Below are 18702 nucleotides of genomic sequence, written 5' to 3'. Positions count from 1 at the left end.
TCTCCTCCCCTCCACCTTCTCCTCCTTAATCTTCTCATCCTCCTTCTCCTCCATCTATTCTTTTATCTCCTCTTCCTTCATCTTCTCCTCCTTCTGAATCATCGCTTCCTCCTCGTTCATCTCCTCCCTCCTCCTCCTTCTCCATCTTCTCTTCTGCTCCTGCTCCTCCTCCATCTCCTCCTTCTCCATCTCCTCCTCCATCTTGTCCTGGTCCTCCTCCTCCATTTTTCCCTTCTTGTCATTGAAGACATCTTCAAAAGGCAATGCCTCAAGAAGGTGATTTAAGGTTTCACACAACCTGGAACATGCTATATTTTCATTACTAATATGTGGAGGGGGTACCTCAAAACTAGCACTCAACATTTTAAGTTCATCTCCTTCCCTTTCTTCCATCAGGTTTCTGAACGGTTCATGCACACTCCCTCAAGTTTCCTCTTTGGCACTATTTTATTTGTTTCTAATTGTAATTCATAATGATTTTTTTTTTGTCTTGCACCGCGCTGCTACTACAAAACAAAAATTGCATGACCTATATCAGCGATTGTAAACCAGATTCCGATGGCTCCTTCCCTGCAGGTCAGTACTGTATGCCTGAGGATGGGGTTAAGTTAACCCCAAGATCACAGCTGCTCACCACCGAGGAGATCATCACCCTGGCGCAGCTTTTTGTGAGTGAGGGCGTGGACAAGATCCGCCTGACAGGAGGCGAACCGCTCATCCGGCCCGACGTGGTGGAGATTGTGGGTGAGTCTCCAACTGGTGTGGGACCCCGTGCCCGATCCCTTCTAGTGAGGTTAACGGAGAGCAGGAATTAGCCAGTTGCTCCCTTTCTCCTTCCCTTCCGCTTCCTAACTGTTGGCCCAGAATTGAAAAGGAAGGAATTAGCAAGCATCTGCAGTAGCCGACAGTCAATGAGTGCTTCTCATCTGAACAATGACCAAGCAACTAATGTGTCAATACCGTGACCTAAATGATTTGGCAATGAGACAAATCAGTATTGCGGAGGAAGTTGATCTGCTTTGTAACGTGATATGTTACCATGTGGTGGAATTGCCGATTGCAGCAACTTCTCCCGGTACATGCGAGTAATGTCAGTGGAGGAATTATCTAGGGGGTAGCACCAGATAAATTATCTGCATGAATTTGATTCTTTTGTGTACAGCTGTCACCAACTCAACTGGCAAGATTTGAACCAATCATCTCTCTGCATAAATTTGATCTTGATAGCGTTGCGCAGGTGCCAGGTTTGACTGGCAGGGGATTGAAACAATCACCTCCTCCCAGACTAGTGGTTGGGCCATCATTAACTGCTAGTAAAACATTACAAATTCAATGATAGTCAATTCCTTGCATGTTTGGGCGTCTCTGGAAGTTAAGGGCACGGATCCGGGTGCAGTACCACAGCAACTTCATGTGGAAGAAGTTTCCTTCAAAGGAAGTTTGTAGGTGCAGCCTCAGTTGCCTTCTCAGGTCAACGTAATAGATCCCATTGGCAATACTTAGCGATGACCAAGCTTGATGGACAGGAATTGAACCAATCTTCTCTCTGCATGAATTTCATTCTGGTGGCATAGGAAAAGATGAACGGAAAGCTTCCAGCACTGTCATTGGGGGACTCCATCAGCAGAACACTTTAGCTGTTCCTGATTGCCCTGTTGGCTAGTGGGATCTTGCTGTACTCACCTGGCGCATGCTACAGTTTCATAGCTGCACAGCATTGAAATGGGCTTTTTGGCCTTCCACATCCAACTTTCAAGTATCTATTCATCCCCTTTCTACTTGCCAGCAGTTGATCTGTATCCTTCTATGCCATGGTGATTCAAATGCCTGTCCAGAGATTTAGAGTTATAGAGTAGGAATAAACAGGCTTCTGGGCACAAATCATCTTTACCAACTGAGGTGCCAGTCTAAGCTAGTGCCATTTGCCCATGTTTGATCTCCATCTCTCCAAAGCTTTCCTGTTCTTGTACCCATCCAACTGCCTTTTAGGTGTCTTTTATCTTTATCACAGTTGTTTGAGTGTCTTTATCCATTACCTGGTTATACAGAACCTGCTACAGTACTTAACTTCCCAGGTTTTCCATTAGGGATTTCTATGGAAATACATGCTGGGGGAGCTCTGTAGTAGGTTGACAGATTGTTTAAAAAATGCCATTGGGGTAGCACTGCAGAGATGACGACTGTAATAAGAAGCTCTTGACAGCTGACCAGATGTCGTGGTTTTTCGTGCCTCACAAATGACCAGAAGACGCAGAAGATTCTTCAAGAAGGGTTAAACTTTAATTTGCAAATCAAAGCTGAGACAGTCAGTGAGCTAGTCGCTGACTGCCCACCGATCCTCGGAAACGGCATTTTTTTTAGCAAAATCCTGGTCCAGTTTCACATGTACGTCCCATTGACTTAATCATGTTCCAATACACATCTCCCAGCTGTCTCACCAACACACCATCTTCTACATTCTTAAGATTTCATTCTCCTACTAAATTGGGTACATGCATAGCAAATAGCAAGTTCAAACTACATAATCTACATCAAGGCTGACTACATAGTTTTGGTTACACAGCAAACAAGTTCAAAGCAAAACATCTCTTTGCTACCTCTCATTACCACACCATTGTCTTCTACATTCCTAGCATTTCATCTTGGGTACATGCATAGCAAACTGACTACTGTAGATTCCGGACTACAGAGCGCACCTGATTAAAAGCCGCACGCTCTAATTTTAGAAAGAAAATCAATTTTGTACTTGTACAAGCCACACCGGATTTTAAGCCGCAGGTGTCCCACGTTGTAATATGAGATATTTACACAGAAAGATATTACACGTGAGGATTTTTTAACTTTTAATTAAATCCTTATGGTAACATACATATTGCAAATGCTTTTTTTCGAACAGTGCCTGTAACACAGCTACTTTTAAATATACATACGTATCGGTAACACACAAATTACGTTGCATATACTTTTTTACTGAACAGCGTATACTTTTTTACTGAGCTTAAAGCGTGGATTGATACCTGGAATTATGATGTTGTAGCTATTAGTGAAACATGGTTGCAGGAAGGGTGTGATTGGCAACTAAATATTCCTGGATTTAGTTGCTTCAGGTGTGATAGAGTAGGAGGGGCCAGAGGAGGAGGTGTTGCATTGCTTGTCCGAGAAAATCTTATGGCGGTGCTTTGGAAGGATAGATTAGAGAGCTCCTCTAGGGAGGCCATTTGGGTGGAATTGAAGAATGGGAAAGGTGCAGTAACGCTGATAGGAGTGTATTATAGGCCACCTAATGGGGCGCGTGAGTTGGAAGAGCAAATGTGTAAGGAGATAGCAGATATTTGTAGTAAACACAAGGTGGTGATTGTGGGAGATTTTAATTTTCCACACGTAGACTGGGAAGCTCATTCTGTAAAAGGGCTGGATGGTTTAGAGTTTGTGAAATGTGTGCAGGATAGTTTTTTGCAACAATACATAGAAGTACCGAATAGAGATGGGGCAGTGTTGGATCTCCTGTTAGGGAATGCGATAGGTCAGCTGACAGATGTATGTGTTGGGGAGCACTTCGGGTCCAGTGATCACAATAGCATTAGCTTCAATATAATTATGGAGAAGGACAGGACTGGACCTAGAGTTGAGATTTTTGATTGGAGAAAGGCTAACTTTGAGGGGATCCGAAGGGATTTAGAGAGAGTGGATTGGGTCAAGTTGTTTTATGGGAAGGATGTAATAGAGAAATGGAGGTCATTTAAGGGTGAAATTATGAGGGTACAGAATCTTTATGTTCCTGTTAGGGTGAAAGGAAAGGTTAAAGGTTTGAGAGCACCATGGTTTTCAAGGGATATTAGAAATTTGGTTCAGAAAAAGAGGGATGTCTACAATAGATATAGGCAGCATGGAGTAAAGGAATTGCTCGAGGAATATAAAGAATGTAAAAGGAATCTTAAGAAAGAGATTAGAAAAGCTAAAAGAAGATACGAGGTTGGTTTGGCAAATAAGGTGAAAGTAAATCCGAAAGGTTTCTACAGTTATATTAAAAGCAAGAGGATAGTGAGGGATAAAATTGGCCCCTTAGAGAATCAGAGTGGTCAGCTATGTGTGGAACCGAAGAAGATGGGAGAGATTTTGAATGATTTCTTCTCTTCGGTATTCACTAAGGAGAAGGATATTGAATTGTCTAAGGTGTGGGAAACAAGTAAGGAAGTTATGGAACCTATGACAATTAAAGAGGTGGAGGTACTGGTGCTTTTAAGAAATTTAAAAGTGGATAAATCTCCGGGTCCTGACAGGATATTCCCCAGGACCTTGAGGGAAGTTTGTGTAGAAATAGCAGGAGCTCTGACGGAGATCTTTAATACGTCATTAGAAACGGGGATTGTGCCGGAGGATTGGCGTATTGCTCATGTGGTTCCATTGTTTAAAAAGGGTTCTAGAAGGAACCCTAGCAATTATAGACCTGTCAGTTTGACATCAGTGGTGGGTAAATTAATGGAAAGTATTCTTAGAGATAGTATTTATAATTATCTGGATAGACGGGATCTGATTAGAAGTAGCCAGCATGGATTTGTGTGTGGAAGGTTATGTTTGACAAACCTTATTGAATTTTTTGAAGAAGTTACGAGGAATGTTGACGAGGGTAAGGCAGTGGATGTAGTCTATATGGACTTCAGCAAAGCCTTTGACAAAGTTCCACGTGGAAGGTTAGTTAAGAAGGTTCAGTCGTTAGGTATTAATGCTGGAGTAATAAAATGGATTCAATAGTGGCTAGATGAGAGATGCCAGAGAGTAGTGGTGGATAATTGTTTATCGGGATGGAGGCCAGTGACTAGCGGTGTGCCTCAGGGATCTGTTTTGGGCCCAATGTTGTTTGTAATATACATAAATGATCTGGATGATGGGGTGGTAAATTGGATTAGTAAGTATGCCGATGATACTAAGGTAGGAGGTGTTGTGGATAATGAGGTGGGTTTTCAAAGCTTGCAGGGAGATTTATGCCGGTTAGAAGAATGGGCTGAACGTTGGCAGATGGAGTTTAATGCTGAGAAGTGTGAGGTTCTACATTTTGGCAGGAATAATCCAAATAGAACATACAGAGTAAATGGTAGGGCATTGAGGAATGCAGAGGAACAGAGAGATCTAGGAATAACTGTGCATAGTTCCCTGAAAGTGGAGTCTCATGTAAATAGGGTGGTGAAGAGGGCTTTTGGAACGCTGGCCTTTATAAATCAAAGCATTGAGTACAGAAGTTGGGATGTAATGCTAAAGTTGTACAAGGCATTGGTAAGGCCAAATTTGGAATATTGTGTGCAGTTCTGGTCACCGAATTATAGGAAAGATATCAATAAATTAGAGAGAGTGCAGAGACAATTTACTAGGATGTTACCTGGGTTTCAGCAATTAAGTTACAGAGAAAGGTTGAACAAGTTAGGTCTCTATTCATTGGAGCGTAGAAGGTTGAGGGGGGATTTGATCGAGGTATTTAAAATTTTGAGAGGGATAGATAGAGTTGACGTGAACAGGCTGTTTCCATTGAGAGTAGGGGAGATTCAAACTAGAGGACATGATTTGAGAGTTAGGGGGCAGAAGTTTAAGGGAAACACGAAGGGGTATTTCTTTACTCAAAGAGTGATAGCTGTGTGGAATGAGCTTTCTGTAGAAGTAGTAGAGGCCAGTTCAGTTGTGTCATTTAAGGTAAAATTGGATAGGTATATGGACAGGAAAGGAGTGGAGGGTTATGGGCTGAGTGCGGGTAGGTGGGACTAGGTGAGATTAAGGGTTCGGCACGGACTAGGAGGGCCAAGATGGCCTGTTTCCGTGCTGTGATTGTTATATGGTTATATAGTGCACGAACAACATTCCAATATCTCCTAACGACTGGTAAAAAATATATATACTGCAGCCTACCAGGAAAAGTTATTGATCGCCTTCTTCATCTTCCTCCTGCGCACTAAAACCATCAAAGTCCTCTTCTTCAGTGTCCGAATTGAACAACCTCAGGGTCTCGTCATTCACTTCAGTCTCTTCGTTGTCGCTCTCACTTGAGCGCACGCGGTCCTCTTCATCACGCAGCAATCCAGCCTTTCGAAACCCATTGGTGATGGTGGATGTTGTGACACGGCTCCACGCATTTAGGATCCACTGGCAGACTTGAGTTAAAGATGCTCTTCGCATGCGTCCTGTTTTGGTAAAGGATTTCTCGCCGGTTGTCATCCAAGCCTCCCGCTCAACGCGCAGCGCCACTTTAAATGCCCGGTTCACGCTGATGTCCGGTGGCTGCAAATACTTTGTGGTGCCCCCAGGAATCACAGCTGGAATTGAGTTTGTACTCTTGATGGCAGCCTTCACTGAACTTTCATTGTCAGCCGCTTAAAAATCACCTTCGGTGGAAGCTTTAGTCCGGATGCTGTGCAGCTCAGAACACAAGTAAAATGCATTCTCTCATGGCCACTTGTTTTCAGTGTGATGGACGAGTCAGCTTTTTTTTTAACAGTCCGAGTGAGAGGCAGGTCAAACGTCAAAGGTACTTCATCCATATTTATGATATCATCTGGCCCGATGGAATTCTCCGCTATCTTTGTTTGAGTGAATGTGCGGAAGTTAGCAAGTTTTTCCTCGTGGTCGGGAGGGAGCTGCTGACACAGAGTCGTGCGTACCCTGACGGACAGGCCTTTTCGTCTCATAAATCTAAAACACCACGATGGCCCACCTCTAAAATCTTCGATTTTCATTTTGGTGGCGATTGCTTTAGCCTTCAGTCTGATCTGCAGGGTGGAAACACCGCGGCCGCCTGCTCTCTGTGTGTTAACCCAGTCTTCAAGAAAGTTTTCAAGTTCGGGCCATCTGCTATGATTACCTCTGAAAGCTTTTGTCGTCTTTTTGCATTGACTCAGTTCTTCACGCTGGCGTCTCCACCGTCTCACCATCGATTCATTTACGCCAAGATTATGTGCAGCAGCTCGATTTCCTTCTTCAACCGCCAGATTGATCGCCTTTAACTTAAAAGCTGCATCATATGCTTTTCTTCGAGTGTTTTCCATGTTGATGAGGGTGAGTACAAATGACTGATTTACAATAATTTAATTGTGAAAGTGCGCTTGATTTATCGTACAATTTCATTGGACCTCTGTGAACTACTCATCAATTTTATTGGTCTGCTGTTACGAGGCAAAATGTTTTTGGCGGCATGAAAAAAAACATGCATTAGCTGCACCGTAGTATAGGCCGCAGTGTTCAAAGCGTGGGAAAAAAGTAGCGGCTTATAGTCCGGAATTTACGGTACATAGTTTTGGTTACACAGCAAGTAATACAAGTTTTATACTCCATAGTATTTTTATACTCCAATACAGACAGGCTGTGAAGGGTGACCTTTTGCAGGATCACTTGCCAGTTATTCCCAGCAGATGCCTGTACTGCCCATCCCACTTGCTTGTTCCTCCTCCCCTTGGTCCAGGAATCCTCCAAATGTCTACCAATCCTCAGGCCCTAAATAGTGCTGCCCCATTCCCTGTTGCCCTGACAACACCTGAGCACTCACTGGGTTTCCCTTTCCCTTTTGGTGCCTGTCAGAAGCACCAGAGGGAAAGTGAAACTGGTTTTTTCGTGATGCTGGGGCCGAGGCCTTGTTACCGATGTTGATAAAGCCCCTGGGAACCCTGATGGGGCAATGGTGAAGCTCTGATACCCTCTGCCCCATTCAACTATAACTAGATCTCAAGTCGCTTTTGGCTGGTCTTGGGATAAAGCCGTGTCATTGAACTGCTCGCGATCGGGAAATGCAGAGTGTGGGTCTTGAGACACGCCTTTCTCTTTCCACAGATGCTACTAGACTTGTGTAGAACAGTACAGTATAGGAAGGGGCAATTCGACCTACAATGTTTTCTGCCAAACATGATGCCAAATTCAACTAAATCTCTTCTGCCTGTTCTTGATCATCTCCCTTCATTCCTAACACCACCATCTGCTTCTACCACTGACCCAGCCGTCTGTTCCACACTCCTAAACCCCAAAGTAAATTTATTATCAAAGGACATATATTGTCACACAGTATACAACTCTTGAGATTCATTTTCTTGCAGGCATACTCAATAAATCTAATAGCCATAACAGAATCAATGAAAGACCGTACCAGTTGGGAGTACAGCCAGGGTGCAGAACACAACAAACTGTGCAAATACAGAAAGAAAGAAAGAAATAATAATAACTAAGCAATAAATATCAAGAGCATGAGAGGAAGAGTCCTTGAAAGTAACTCCCACTTCACATGGATATAAAAGATGCTTGCCTCCCTGTATCCCCTGTAGCTAAAATGCATGTGCTCTAGTATTTGACGTTTCTACCGAAGGTAAAAGATTCTGACTGCCTATCCTATGCCTTTCATAATTTTATAAACTTCTATCGGGTCACTCTCCACTATCATGAAAGCAAACCCAGTCTGTCCAATTTCTTGTTTATAGCTTCTACCCTCCAATTGAGGCCGCATCCTGATTAAACCTCTCCTGCACTCTTTCCAACACCTCCTCGTTCTTCCTGTAATAGGGTTACCGGGTTTGCTGAGTAACTCCAGGGCTTTCTGTTCTTCGTTTAGATTTCTGAAAGCTGCAGTTGTTGATGAGTTCAGCTTGTCCAGTGGGTGTAATTACATACACCCTCTCTATAATCCCTCCTGGTTTGTGTCCCAGTTTCCACTGTGTGCTCCGGGTGTGAGTTGTTTATCTCTACCCCACCCCCCCCCCCGTCGTCTGGGTTTAGCCGCACGCAGCTTTTCTGGATGCCGAAAAGCCACTGTAGAATCTGGAAAGTAGGTGGTGGAGTTCTGGGAATGAGTCCCAGCAGGAGCTGATAGAAATAGGAAGGGATCAGGGAGAAGGGGAAGAGCTTTCTCATCAAGTGAAAACCTGGCGTGTACTGTCAGAGAGAGTTGCGGAGGAGATGTTGCCGACATTTAAGTTATATCTAGATAAGCACTTGAATCACTAAGCATTGAAAGCTACAGGCCAGAGTAAATTTTATTATCAAAGTACATGTCACCATATACAACCCTGAGATTCATTTTCCTGTGGGCATAAAACAGCAAAACTATAGAATAGTAACTATAACAGGGTCAATGAAAGATCATCCAGAGAGCAGAAGACAACAAACTGCGAATGCAAGTATAAATACATAGCAATAAATTACAAGAACATGAGATAAAGAGTCCTTAAAGTGAGATGATTGGCTGTGAGAACAGCTCAATGGATGGGCAAGTGAGTGAAGTTATCCCATTTGTTCACAAATTTGATGGCTGTGCAGTAATAACTGCTCTTGAACCTGGTGGCATGAGTCCTGAGGCTCTTGTACCTTCAGCCTGTTGGCAGCAACCACTCAAGAGCCTGTGTGGTGGGGATCTCCGATGGATGCTGCTTTCCTGCGACAGTGTTTCGTGTAAATGTGCTCAATGTTTGGAAGGGGATTATCCATGATGTACCGGGCCAAATCCACTACCTTCCATGGAATTTTCCATTTAAAGGCATTGATGTTCCCATACCATGTTGGAAGATGGGATGAATAAGGATGGCTACTTGCTGTTCAGCATGGACGCAGTAGTCCGGATTGCTTGTTCCCATGCTACACAACTGCAAGCCCTGTGTGAGTGGTGAAGGGGGGGTGCAGCGTCTCCCAACCTACCCCATCTCTTGGACTCTTCCTGAGCCACGGGTTTCGGAAAATGTTTCCCATATAGACCTTTATGGTCACCTCCAGAATCTGCAGGGCAGGTCGTCCTTCGTTCCAAGGAACTGTCTCGGAAGGAAGGGCTAACACTGAAGACCCACTGTCACTATTACCATACAGATTCTTGAGTCATACGGTATGGATTCGAGACCTAACGTGAGAGAATTTGCAGATGCTGGTGATCCAAAGCAACCCACTCAAAATGCTGGAGGAACTCAGTAGGCCAGACAGCTTCTGTGGTAACGAATAAACAGTTGATGTTTCAGGCTGAGACCCTTCATCAGCCCTGATGACTGTCTACACTTTCCCATAGATATTGCCTGGCCTGCTAAGTTCCTTCAGCATTTTTTTGTGTGGCTTGCTTTGGAACTACTCCTTGCTGATCAAGACAACAATCTAACCTGGTCTCATTCGCCCATGTTTAGACCATAACCTTCTTAACCCTTTCCTATCCGTCTCCAAGTACATTTGAACCTGCCCGGCCATTTCTGCTGACAGCTCTTTCACATACAGAACACTGTCTGGGTGCAAGAAAAACTGCCTCTTGGTTTCATAATAAATCTTCCTGCACCCACCCTGAACCTACACCTTTTTACCTAGCCCTGGGAAAAAGTCAACTTACTCACCCTCCATGATCACCTCTCATTCTCTAATGCTCCGGTGAGTCAAATCCTAACATGCCCAACCTCTCTCCATCACCTTTTGAAGATGTCTTCCAGGCTGGGAGGATAAGAGTCCATGACGGGAGTTGTCTAAACGTACAACTCCCTGTAGCTTTCTCTGATCTTGTACCAGACAGTGATGCAATCAGATTCAATGCTGTCCACAGTACCACCATTGAAAATAGTGTTTTTGGTGCCATACCCAGTTCTCTTTGAACTCCTAATGATATATAGCCGCTGTTGTGCCTTCTTTCTAAATGTATCAATGTTTTGTGCCCAGGATAGATCTTCATTGGTACCCAGGAACTTGAAACTGCTCACCCCTTTCCACTGCTAATCCCTCACCTTCTGCTCCCTGAAGTCCGTAATCATTCCCTTGATTTTACTGTCATTGAGTGCTCCACTCAGCTCATCTGGGTCCTGTGTGGCTCCTCGTAACCTTCTGAGATTCTGCCAACCATCGTTGTGTCGTCCGCAAATTTATAGATGCCATTCGAGCTGTGCCTAGCCACGCAGATGTAGAGAGAGTAGAGCAGTGGGCTAAGCGCACGTCCCGGAGGTGCGCCAGTGTTGATTGTCAATGAGGAGGTGATATTTTTTAATGATGTGCACAGATTGTGGTCCTCTCGGTGAGGAGGTCAAGGATCCAATTGTGGAGGGAGCAACAGAGGCCCAGGATTTGAAGCTTTTTGATTACAACTTGGGGTAGGATTGTGTTGACAGCTGAGATGTAATCAATGAACAGCAGCCTGACGTAGGCGACATCTCCTGATGTATTTTCTAGGGGATCCAAGGTGAAGTGAGGAGCCAGTGGGACTGCATCCGCTGTAGACTTATTGTGGTGATAGGCAAATTGGTTCTTGCCAAGGCAGGAGTTGGTTCCAGCCATGACCAACCTCTCAAAGCACTTCATGACAGTAGATGTGAGTGCCACTGGGTGATAGTCGTTGAGGCAGCTCACCCTGCTCTTCTTGGGCACTGGTATGATTGTCACCATTTTGAAGCAGGGGAAACTTCCAACTACAGCTGTGAGAGATTGAAGATGTCCTTGAAGCCTCCCTCCAGTGGGTTGGCACAGGTGTCCAGAGCCCATCAGGGCCTGATGCCTTGTGAGCCTTCACCTCTGATACCGGCCTGTATCGTTACCCAGTCTGGAATTCGGCTCAAGAGAAGATCCTGAAATCTCTCTGACATGTCTTTATGCAGCTGTTGTACTTGAAGATCATCATCTGGTATTCTTTCTTCCTCTTCCAACATCGAGGGGCTCAGAAATTGCAATAGGTCGTGATGGCTAATGTTCCACTTAAATAGGGTCAACTTGGACAGGAAATGTGGCAATGATTGATTTGACTTTGACATCATTTCCTTGCAACTGAGACTGATCTCATTAAATCTTGTAAATAATTCCTAAAACTAAGCAATGTCATGCCTAATATTTTTGAACTGATTACTGATTGAAGCATGCGAGTCTTCACAGAATTTTATCACAGTTTTAAAATGTACATAAGCATGTCTCAGGCTTTTTTCCCTTTGAGAGCCGCCTGATCTCTCACTTGCAGCAGCAAGTGTTCACCCTTCATCATTCTCAATACAAAGCTCTCAAAATAGCTGAGAATGAAGAGCATGGGACTTGATCTTGATCGCTGTGGTAACAGTATTTAATTTGTGCGGCCGATCGTTTAGGTTTCTTTGCAAAAAGATGCTTGTGAATTACGCAGTGAATGGTAAATATGTTAAGTACAGACTTTTTAAAGAATAAGGCTGTGTTGGCATCCTGTTATAGTTGGTTTTCCTTCTGTTACACATGCAAGAATGTTGGTGAGCTGAATGTCTTTCTCATTGGAAAAATTGCTCAACAAGCAGTAATATTGGCTCCCCCTTCATTTCTGTTTCTTGTCCCTTTGCAAGTGTAAAGAGGGTTTCTTCTTTTTGTTAACTAGCAGGAATGCTAATTTACTGATAACGAGAATGGTATTCCTTTGTAAACCAAATGGGGATTAATGTTCTTTCTTCTGAGTCTGTAAGCTTTTGTTGACGGGCTTTTGGGGAGATCGGCGCGAGGGGGTCGAGAGAGAGGACGCAATGCTCTAAGCTGGGCGAGGATCGGACCGAGGCCGGGAGATTCTCCGAGGAGGGGGGATGAAGCTAGATGTGCTTGGTTGACCACTCGGAGGGTCCTGAGCTGTTTGGAGAGTCCGAGGAGTTCGGAGGGTCCTGAGCTGCGAGTCGAGGAGTTCGGAGGGGATCGAATGGTGGCCAGAAGACTTCAGAAATTGAGCTCCAACGGCTGTGCACGAAGTGGTTTGGACTTTGATAAGTTTGGCGCCTTTTCTTTAATTTTCTCTTCATATATACTGTATCGTTATTAATCACTTAGTTATAGTAACCTTTATAAATTGTACTCATTTAATCGCATATGGTGTACTGTCTGGTTTTGGGCGAGGCGGGGACATCACACAGCATCCACACCAGCTGATTACCCAGTTTGGCGGAGCCAAAGGCTGCTCCCCCTAGATGAGAACGAGCTGAGCGAGCCTGAGGCGACCCAGGGGGTTACACAAGTGACAACCCTTGAACCGTACTTTCATCATTTATGAAGCAAGTATGACCAAGCAGCAAAGATTCCTGGCCTGGCAGAGTTGATTCCTGGAAATGCAGAGCAAATTCTGCTGTCCAAAGTATGTTACACATTGTGTCTTCCATCTTTCCAGGCATTTCATCAATTTGTCTTTTTTTTAATTATTTGGTCTGATGTATTGTGCAAAGCTGTTATCTGGGTGCAGTCTGTTTTTCTCAGTCCACTTGTGTTGCTCCCGTTCAAACAGGTCGACTTCGCCAGCTGGAAAACCTGAAAACGCTCGCTGTTACAACTAACGGCATCAACCTGACCAAGCTGCTGCCCAGACTGAAGGAGGCAGGCCTCAACCTTCTCAACATCAGCCTGGATACCCTGGTCCCCGCCAAGTTTGAGTTCATTGCCCGAAGGAAAGGTAAGGGTCGTCAGCCTTCATGGTTTCCCTGTACATTTCTGTTCTGTACTCCTCCCTCCCTCCCCCCCTCCCCAAATAACAGGCTGGGTGCTGCTCCGACAGTGGTGCTGGTGGCATCTGCACTTTCCAAGGGGTGGTTTATTTTGTCATAAACAGGTTGCAGCTGTTAATAAACAGGAAGGAGGATAGACTTAGTTATACAGCATTGAAACGGGCCTTTTGGACTACCTTGTCCATGTCAGGTTGCCTGAAATAGTCCCATTTGTCCTGTATCCCTGTAAAACTTTTCCTAACCATGTAGCTGTCTAAATATCTTAAACATTGTAACAGTACCTGCATTCACATCTTCTCTGTGGATCAAGTTGCCCCTCAGGTCCTGTTTAAATCTGACCTCTCTCACCTTAAATCTGTACCTTCTCAATCTAGATTCTCCTACTCTAGGTCAGGAATGGTGGGGCTGAGGATTTGTCAGCAGTGGTGGGGAACTGTGACTGTCCACCTTGTGATTTTTATGTTATATACCTCTGTGGTCACCCTTTTCAGCCGCTTGTGCTCCGGGAAAGCCGGGTCCCAGATTAGCCTTGCCTCGTAGCTCAAGCCCTCCAGTCCTGGTAAAATCTTTTCAAATCTTTTCTGCATCCTGTACAGTTTATTGGTATCATTCCTACAGCTGAACAACCAGAACTGCTACAGTACTCCACCATTGTAAGGAGATGTCCCAAAGTCCTGACCAGTGAAGACAGCGTACCAAATGCCTCCTTTACCACCTGTCTGTCCACACCACCAATATACATGTTGGTTGAGTCTCCAGTGTCCTTGCAACCCTTCGGTTGCCAGTGGGCGATAAGTGTCACTGGTGACAGCTGAATCCCAGCAGTGTATAAAAGAGAAGTGGGGATTGATACAGTTTGCAAGAGAGAAAAGACTCTTCCTGTGTGATTGCGCTCTCTTTACCACCCCCTCCCCCCTCCCTTTTACTTAGCTACTGCTAAGTGTGGGGTCTCTGTGGGGTCATACATTGGTCAGCATCTTCATTACTCTCTATCCTTGTAATTGAGTCCCAGAGCCCATTGTTCTGTCGCCAGCCTGTCTGTGTGCAGGATTGGTTGTTGTGGATATCCGTGTGAAGGCTCAGCCCTCCTTTTTATTTTGTCTCAACCTTTGAGTCTCAAGCCTTTTAGCCCCATACTGTGCTGCAGTTGCACAGTATTGCCACAAGGTGGTGCTGTAAGCTCAATGATGGAAGGACTGTTCATCATCTGTAGCTTCATCCAACATCTCACTTTCTGCTTTGTGAACAGCACTATCCCTACACACCCTGGCTGATCCAGCCAATCTCCCCTGAGGAGAGAGTTGAATTTGTCATAGTGCAACAAGTCCACCATGTCTGTACTGAACAAGAACCCATCTATACCAATCCCAGTTATATCATTTGATACACAACCTTGGTGATTTCACTGTTCGTTCACTTAAGTGGCTGGAGGGCCCAGGGCTGGAGGTGTATTGTTCCTGGAAAGTTGTGACATCGATAAAGTGGCGAAGAAGGTATTTGGCATGCTGGCCTGGGTTAGAGTGTTGAGTACAGGAGTCGGGATGTCAGGTTGCAGTTGCAGAAGACAAAGGTGAGACCACGCTTGGAATATTGTGTACACCTGAGGTTGGGTGGGACTACAACTGGAGATCATGGGTTAATGGTGAAAGGCAAAAAGTTTAAGGGGAACATGAGAGGAAACATTTTCACTCAGAGGGTGGAATGAGCTGCCAGTGCATGTGAGCTCGATTTCACCATTTAAGCAAAGTTTGGATAGGTACATGGACGTGGAGGGCTATGGTCCCAGTATAGGTCAATGGGAGTAGGCAGTTTAAATGGACTAGATGGGCCAACGGGCATGTTTCTTTGCTGTACTTGACTGTGACTCTGACTTCTGGTCAGTGCTATAGGAAGGATGTCATCCCAGTTATAACACTTCACAAGGATGTTGGCAGGTCTGGAAGTTCTGAGTTACAAGAACAGACTGGATAAGCTAGGGCTTACTTTAAAGGGTGACCTTGTAGAGATTTATAAAAATCACGAGCAGCACAGATAAGGTGAATAAACTCGGGTCTTTTCTCCCCCAGGATTATCATGATCACGTGCCATGTCATATTTCGTGCTGATCATGGTCTTGTGACCGTGATTGACCTTGCCAAATTTTTCCACAGAAATGGTTGGCCATTGCCGCCTTCTGGGCAGTGCCTTAACAAGACGGGTGACCCCAGCCGTTAGCAACACTCTGGCATCAGTGGTCGCATAACCAGGACTTGCGATATGCACCAGCGGCTCATACCATTGTCCACCGCCTGCTCCCAAGGCTTCACATAGCCCTGGTCATGAGGGGGTGGTAGGTGCTATGCCTTGCCCAGGGGGACCTGCAGGCTAGCGGAGTGAAGGAGCACCTTACACCTCCTTTGTTCGAGTCGCATCTCCACCCCGCCACCCAGGGTCGAGGAAACCAAAGCTGGAAGGCCTAGGTTTGAACTGAATGTAGAAAGACAGAAAGGACCTGAGAGGCAACATTTTCCATGCAAATGGTAGTGAGTATATGGAACAAATTGAATTGTCAGAGCAAGTAGTATGACAACAACGTTTAAAAGATATTTGGGGACATGGATAGAAAGATTTACAATATGGGCCAAATTTGAGCAAATGGGTCTAGCTCATTTGGGTGATTTGGTCTCCAGGGATCAGTTCTCAAAATAATTATATTATCGAAGTGCATATATGTCAGCATGTACTGCCCTGAGATCATTTTCTTGCAGGCATTCACAGTAGGACAAAGGAATACAATAGAATCGATGAGAAACTCTGCACAAAGATTGGCAAGCAGCCAGTGTGCAAGAGAAGACAAACTTTGCAAAGGCAATTAAAAAAATAATAATAAATAAAGAAATACAGTATGAGTTGTAGGGACTCCATAGACTGCGATCAGTCCAGTGTCGCAGTAATGGAGATAGCCAGACTGGTTCAGGAGCCGGATGGTTGAAGGCTATTAATTGTTGGGCTGAAAGGCATATTCCCTTGCTGCATCCTTGTCTTTATCTGTGATGTGAGTATATTCGCTACCACACCATCAAGCAGTGCACTTCAAAGACAAACTAGCCCTTTGGGTGAAAAGAAATTCTGCCTAAAGTCCTCTCTTCACTTTTTGCTGTGGCTTGAGCTTTTGCCCTCTAGATTGGGCTCCACGTGGAAATGTGATACCGCAGTGCCCCCTTCACATGGAAGCTCCCTGCTGTTTTGTGCTTGGGGTTTACTCCATCCTTTCAATCCACTCAGTTACTTCAGCTTCCAGCCCCGTCACCCCTTCGTCCTTCATAAGGACTGTCAAAGGGAAGATTTAAACTTCAAGGTATTGAAAGGTGTCGGCCTGAAACACCGGCTGTACTTTTCTCTCTCTCTCTCTCTATCCCTCTCCCTCTCCCTCTCCCTCTCCCCCCCCCCCCCCCCACATCCTGATTACTCCATCATTCCCTCTTGCACCAACCCAGGACACCCATCTTCCCCATGCACCCCACCCATCATCATCCTCCCTCTGGAGAGTTTGCCCTCCCCCACTCCTCCTCTGGCGACCCTTCCCTCGACACCATCCCCTCCGAAGTGCCCATTCTCCCGGGCCTCCTTTATGACCTGCTAATCTCATCCTCCGCTGGGTTGTCGCCTGCAGCAGGTAGTGCCATGTGACCCTGTTTCCATGCCTCTCTCCTCAGGTTTCCACAAGGTGATCGAAGGCATCAACAAAGCCATCGACCTGGGCTATAACCCCGTTAAGGTTTGTGTGACACCATTGGTTCTGGGGTTGTTGTGCTGTGAACTTCGACCTTGCACCAGGGTTTTTTGTGGATAAAATATTAAAAATGAATAATGATAGAAACTGGTTAGTTTAATCACACGTTGTATAATCTGATGATCATGACTGTCTACAAATGTATTGTTCTGATCTTGAAAAGTAGTAAAAATACTTACAATGTACAAAGATGACATTTGAACCAATGGGCTAGTTCTGTTCCTGTGTGACTTCAATCCTCATTTCCCATTAAATCTGGGGTTTCCCAACCTGTGGTCTGCACCCGTTGGTAATGATAGGGTTCCATGGCATAAAAAAGGTTGGGATCCCCTGCTTTAAGCCATTGAGTAATTGTCAGTCTTTTCCCTGCCTGTGCCCCTACATCTACATTGTGTGTGGCCATCTCACACCTCATTCTGTGCACCCACGTTGCCTGTGGCCATGAAAGGATAGGAACAGGGACTCACTGTCCATCTCCCTCCAGCTGTGACCTGCCATTTTAAAATCTGCCGTGCAATGACCTCACTTTTTTTTTCCCAGTACTGTATTCCACCTGACTTGGACAAGATTTACAAGCATGTTGACAGAACTGGAGGGGCTTACAGCGAGAGGTTGGGGGCGGCTGGGACTTTAGTCATTGAAGGAAGCAATAGAGAGTGAGGGGGGGGGTGTCCCTATAGAGGTGTGGAGAACCATGAGGAGCATTGACAATATGAATGCAGTCTTCTTCCCAGGTTTGGGGAATCAAGAACTAGAGGGCATAGGTCAAGGTGAGTGGGGGTAGATTTAATAGGAATCTGAGGGGCATATTTTCACCCCGGGGCATCCATTTTTTTTTTAATTGAGATGCAGTGCAGTACAGGCTCTCCCAGCCCTTCAAGCTGCAATTAATCCTAGCCTAATCACAGGACAATTTACAGTGACCAACTGGCTCGTCTTTGGACTGTAGGAGGGATCTGGAGCACCCGGAGGTAATTCCACAAGGTCACAGGGAAAACAAACTCCTTACGGGCAATGGTGGGAATTGAACCAGCGTCACCTGTACCGTAGTGTTATGCTAATCACTACGCTACCATGCTGCCCTGGAATAAATGGAATGAGCTCCCAGAGGATATAGCTGGGGCAGGTATTAACAACATTTAAAAGTCACTTGGACAGGTGCATGGATAGGAAAGGTTTAGATGGGCCGAATGTGGGCAAGTGGGGCTAAATTAGATGGGAATTTTGGTCAGTAGGTCTGAGGGGCCTGTTTCTATGCTGTCTGTCTCTTTGCGTCCTTCCCCATTGTTTAACCTGTCCATATGCCCTCGAAGCCTCTATGACCTCTTCAAAACTCTCACTGCCTTCGCTGTTGTAGCCTCTTGAGGCACTGATAAGTAGTGAATGCCCTCATTCGTTAGAATAGCCCATTAAAATTTTTTATATTGCACGGTGTAGATTCTCACTCAAAGCTTGGCATGTTTGCAGATGTCTCAATCTCTGGGTCAAGGGCTGACCCCTAACCCAGATGATCAAGCAGATCCCCTT

The 18702-nt window shown here is 45.2% G+C and overlaps 1 protein-coding gene across 5 annotated transcripts in view; it reads left to right on the top strand.

The window, feature by feature from the left end:
• Window positions 1–18702, top strand: part of mocs1 (molybdenum cofactor synthesis 1) — a 132118-nt gene that overhangs the window by 90452 nt on the left and 22964 nt on the right. For all 5 annotated transcript variants that reach the window (XM_059982800.1, XM_059982799.1, XM_059982801.1 and 2 more), the window contains exons 3-5: window positions 577–744; window positions 13187–13351; window positions 17099–17160. In XM_059982800.1, coding sequence (XP_059838783.1) covers window positions 577–744; window positions 13187–13351; window positions 17099–17160 — 395 coding nt within the window. The remainder of the gene's footprint in view (window positions 1–576; window positions 745–13186; window positions 13352–17098; window positions 17161–18702) is intronic.

This window comes from Hypanus sabinus, chromosome 10 (assembly GCF_030144855.1).
Source record: "Hypanus sabinus isolate sHypSab1 chromosome 10, sHypSab1.hap1, whole genome shotgun sequence".
In the NCBI taxonomy this organism is placed as follows: domain Eukaryota; kingdom Metazoa; phylum Chordata; class Chondrichthyes; order Myliobatiformes; family Dasyatidae; genus Hypanus; species Hypanus sabinus.
This window is presented reverse-complemented; position numbering and strand designations above follow the sequence as displayed.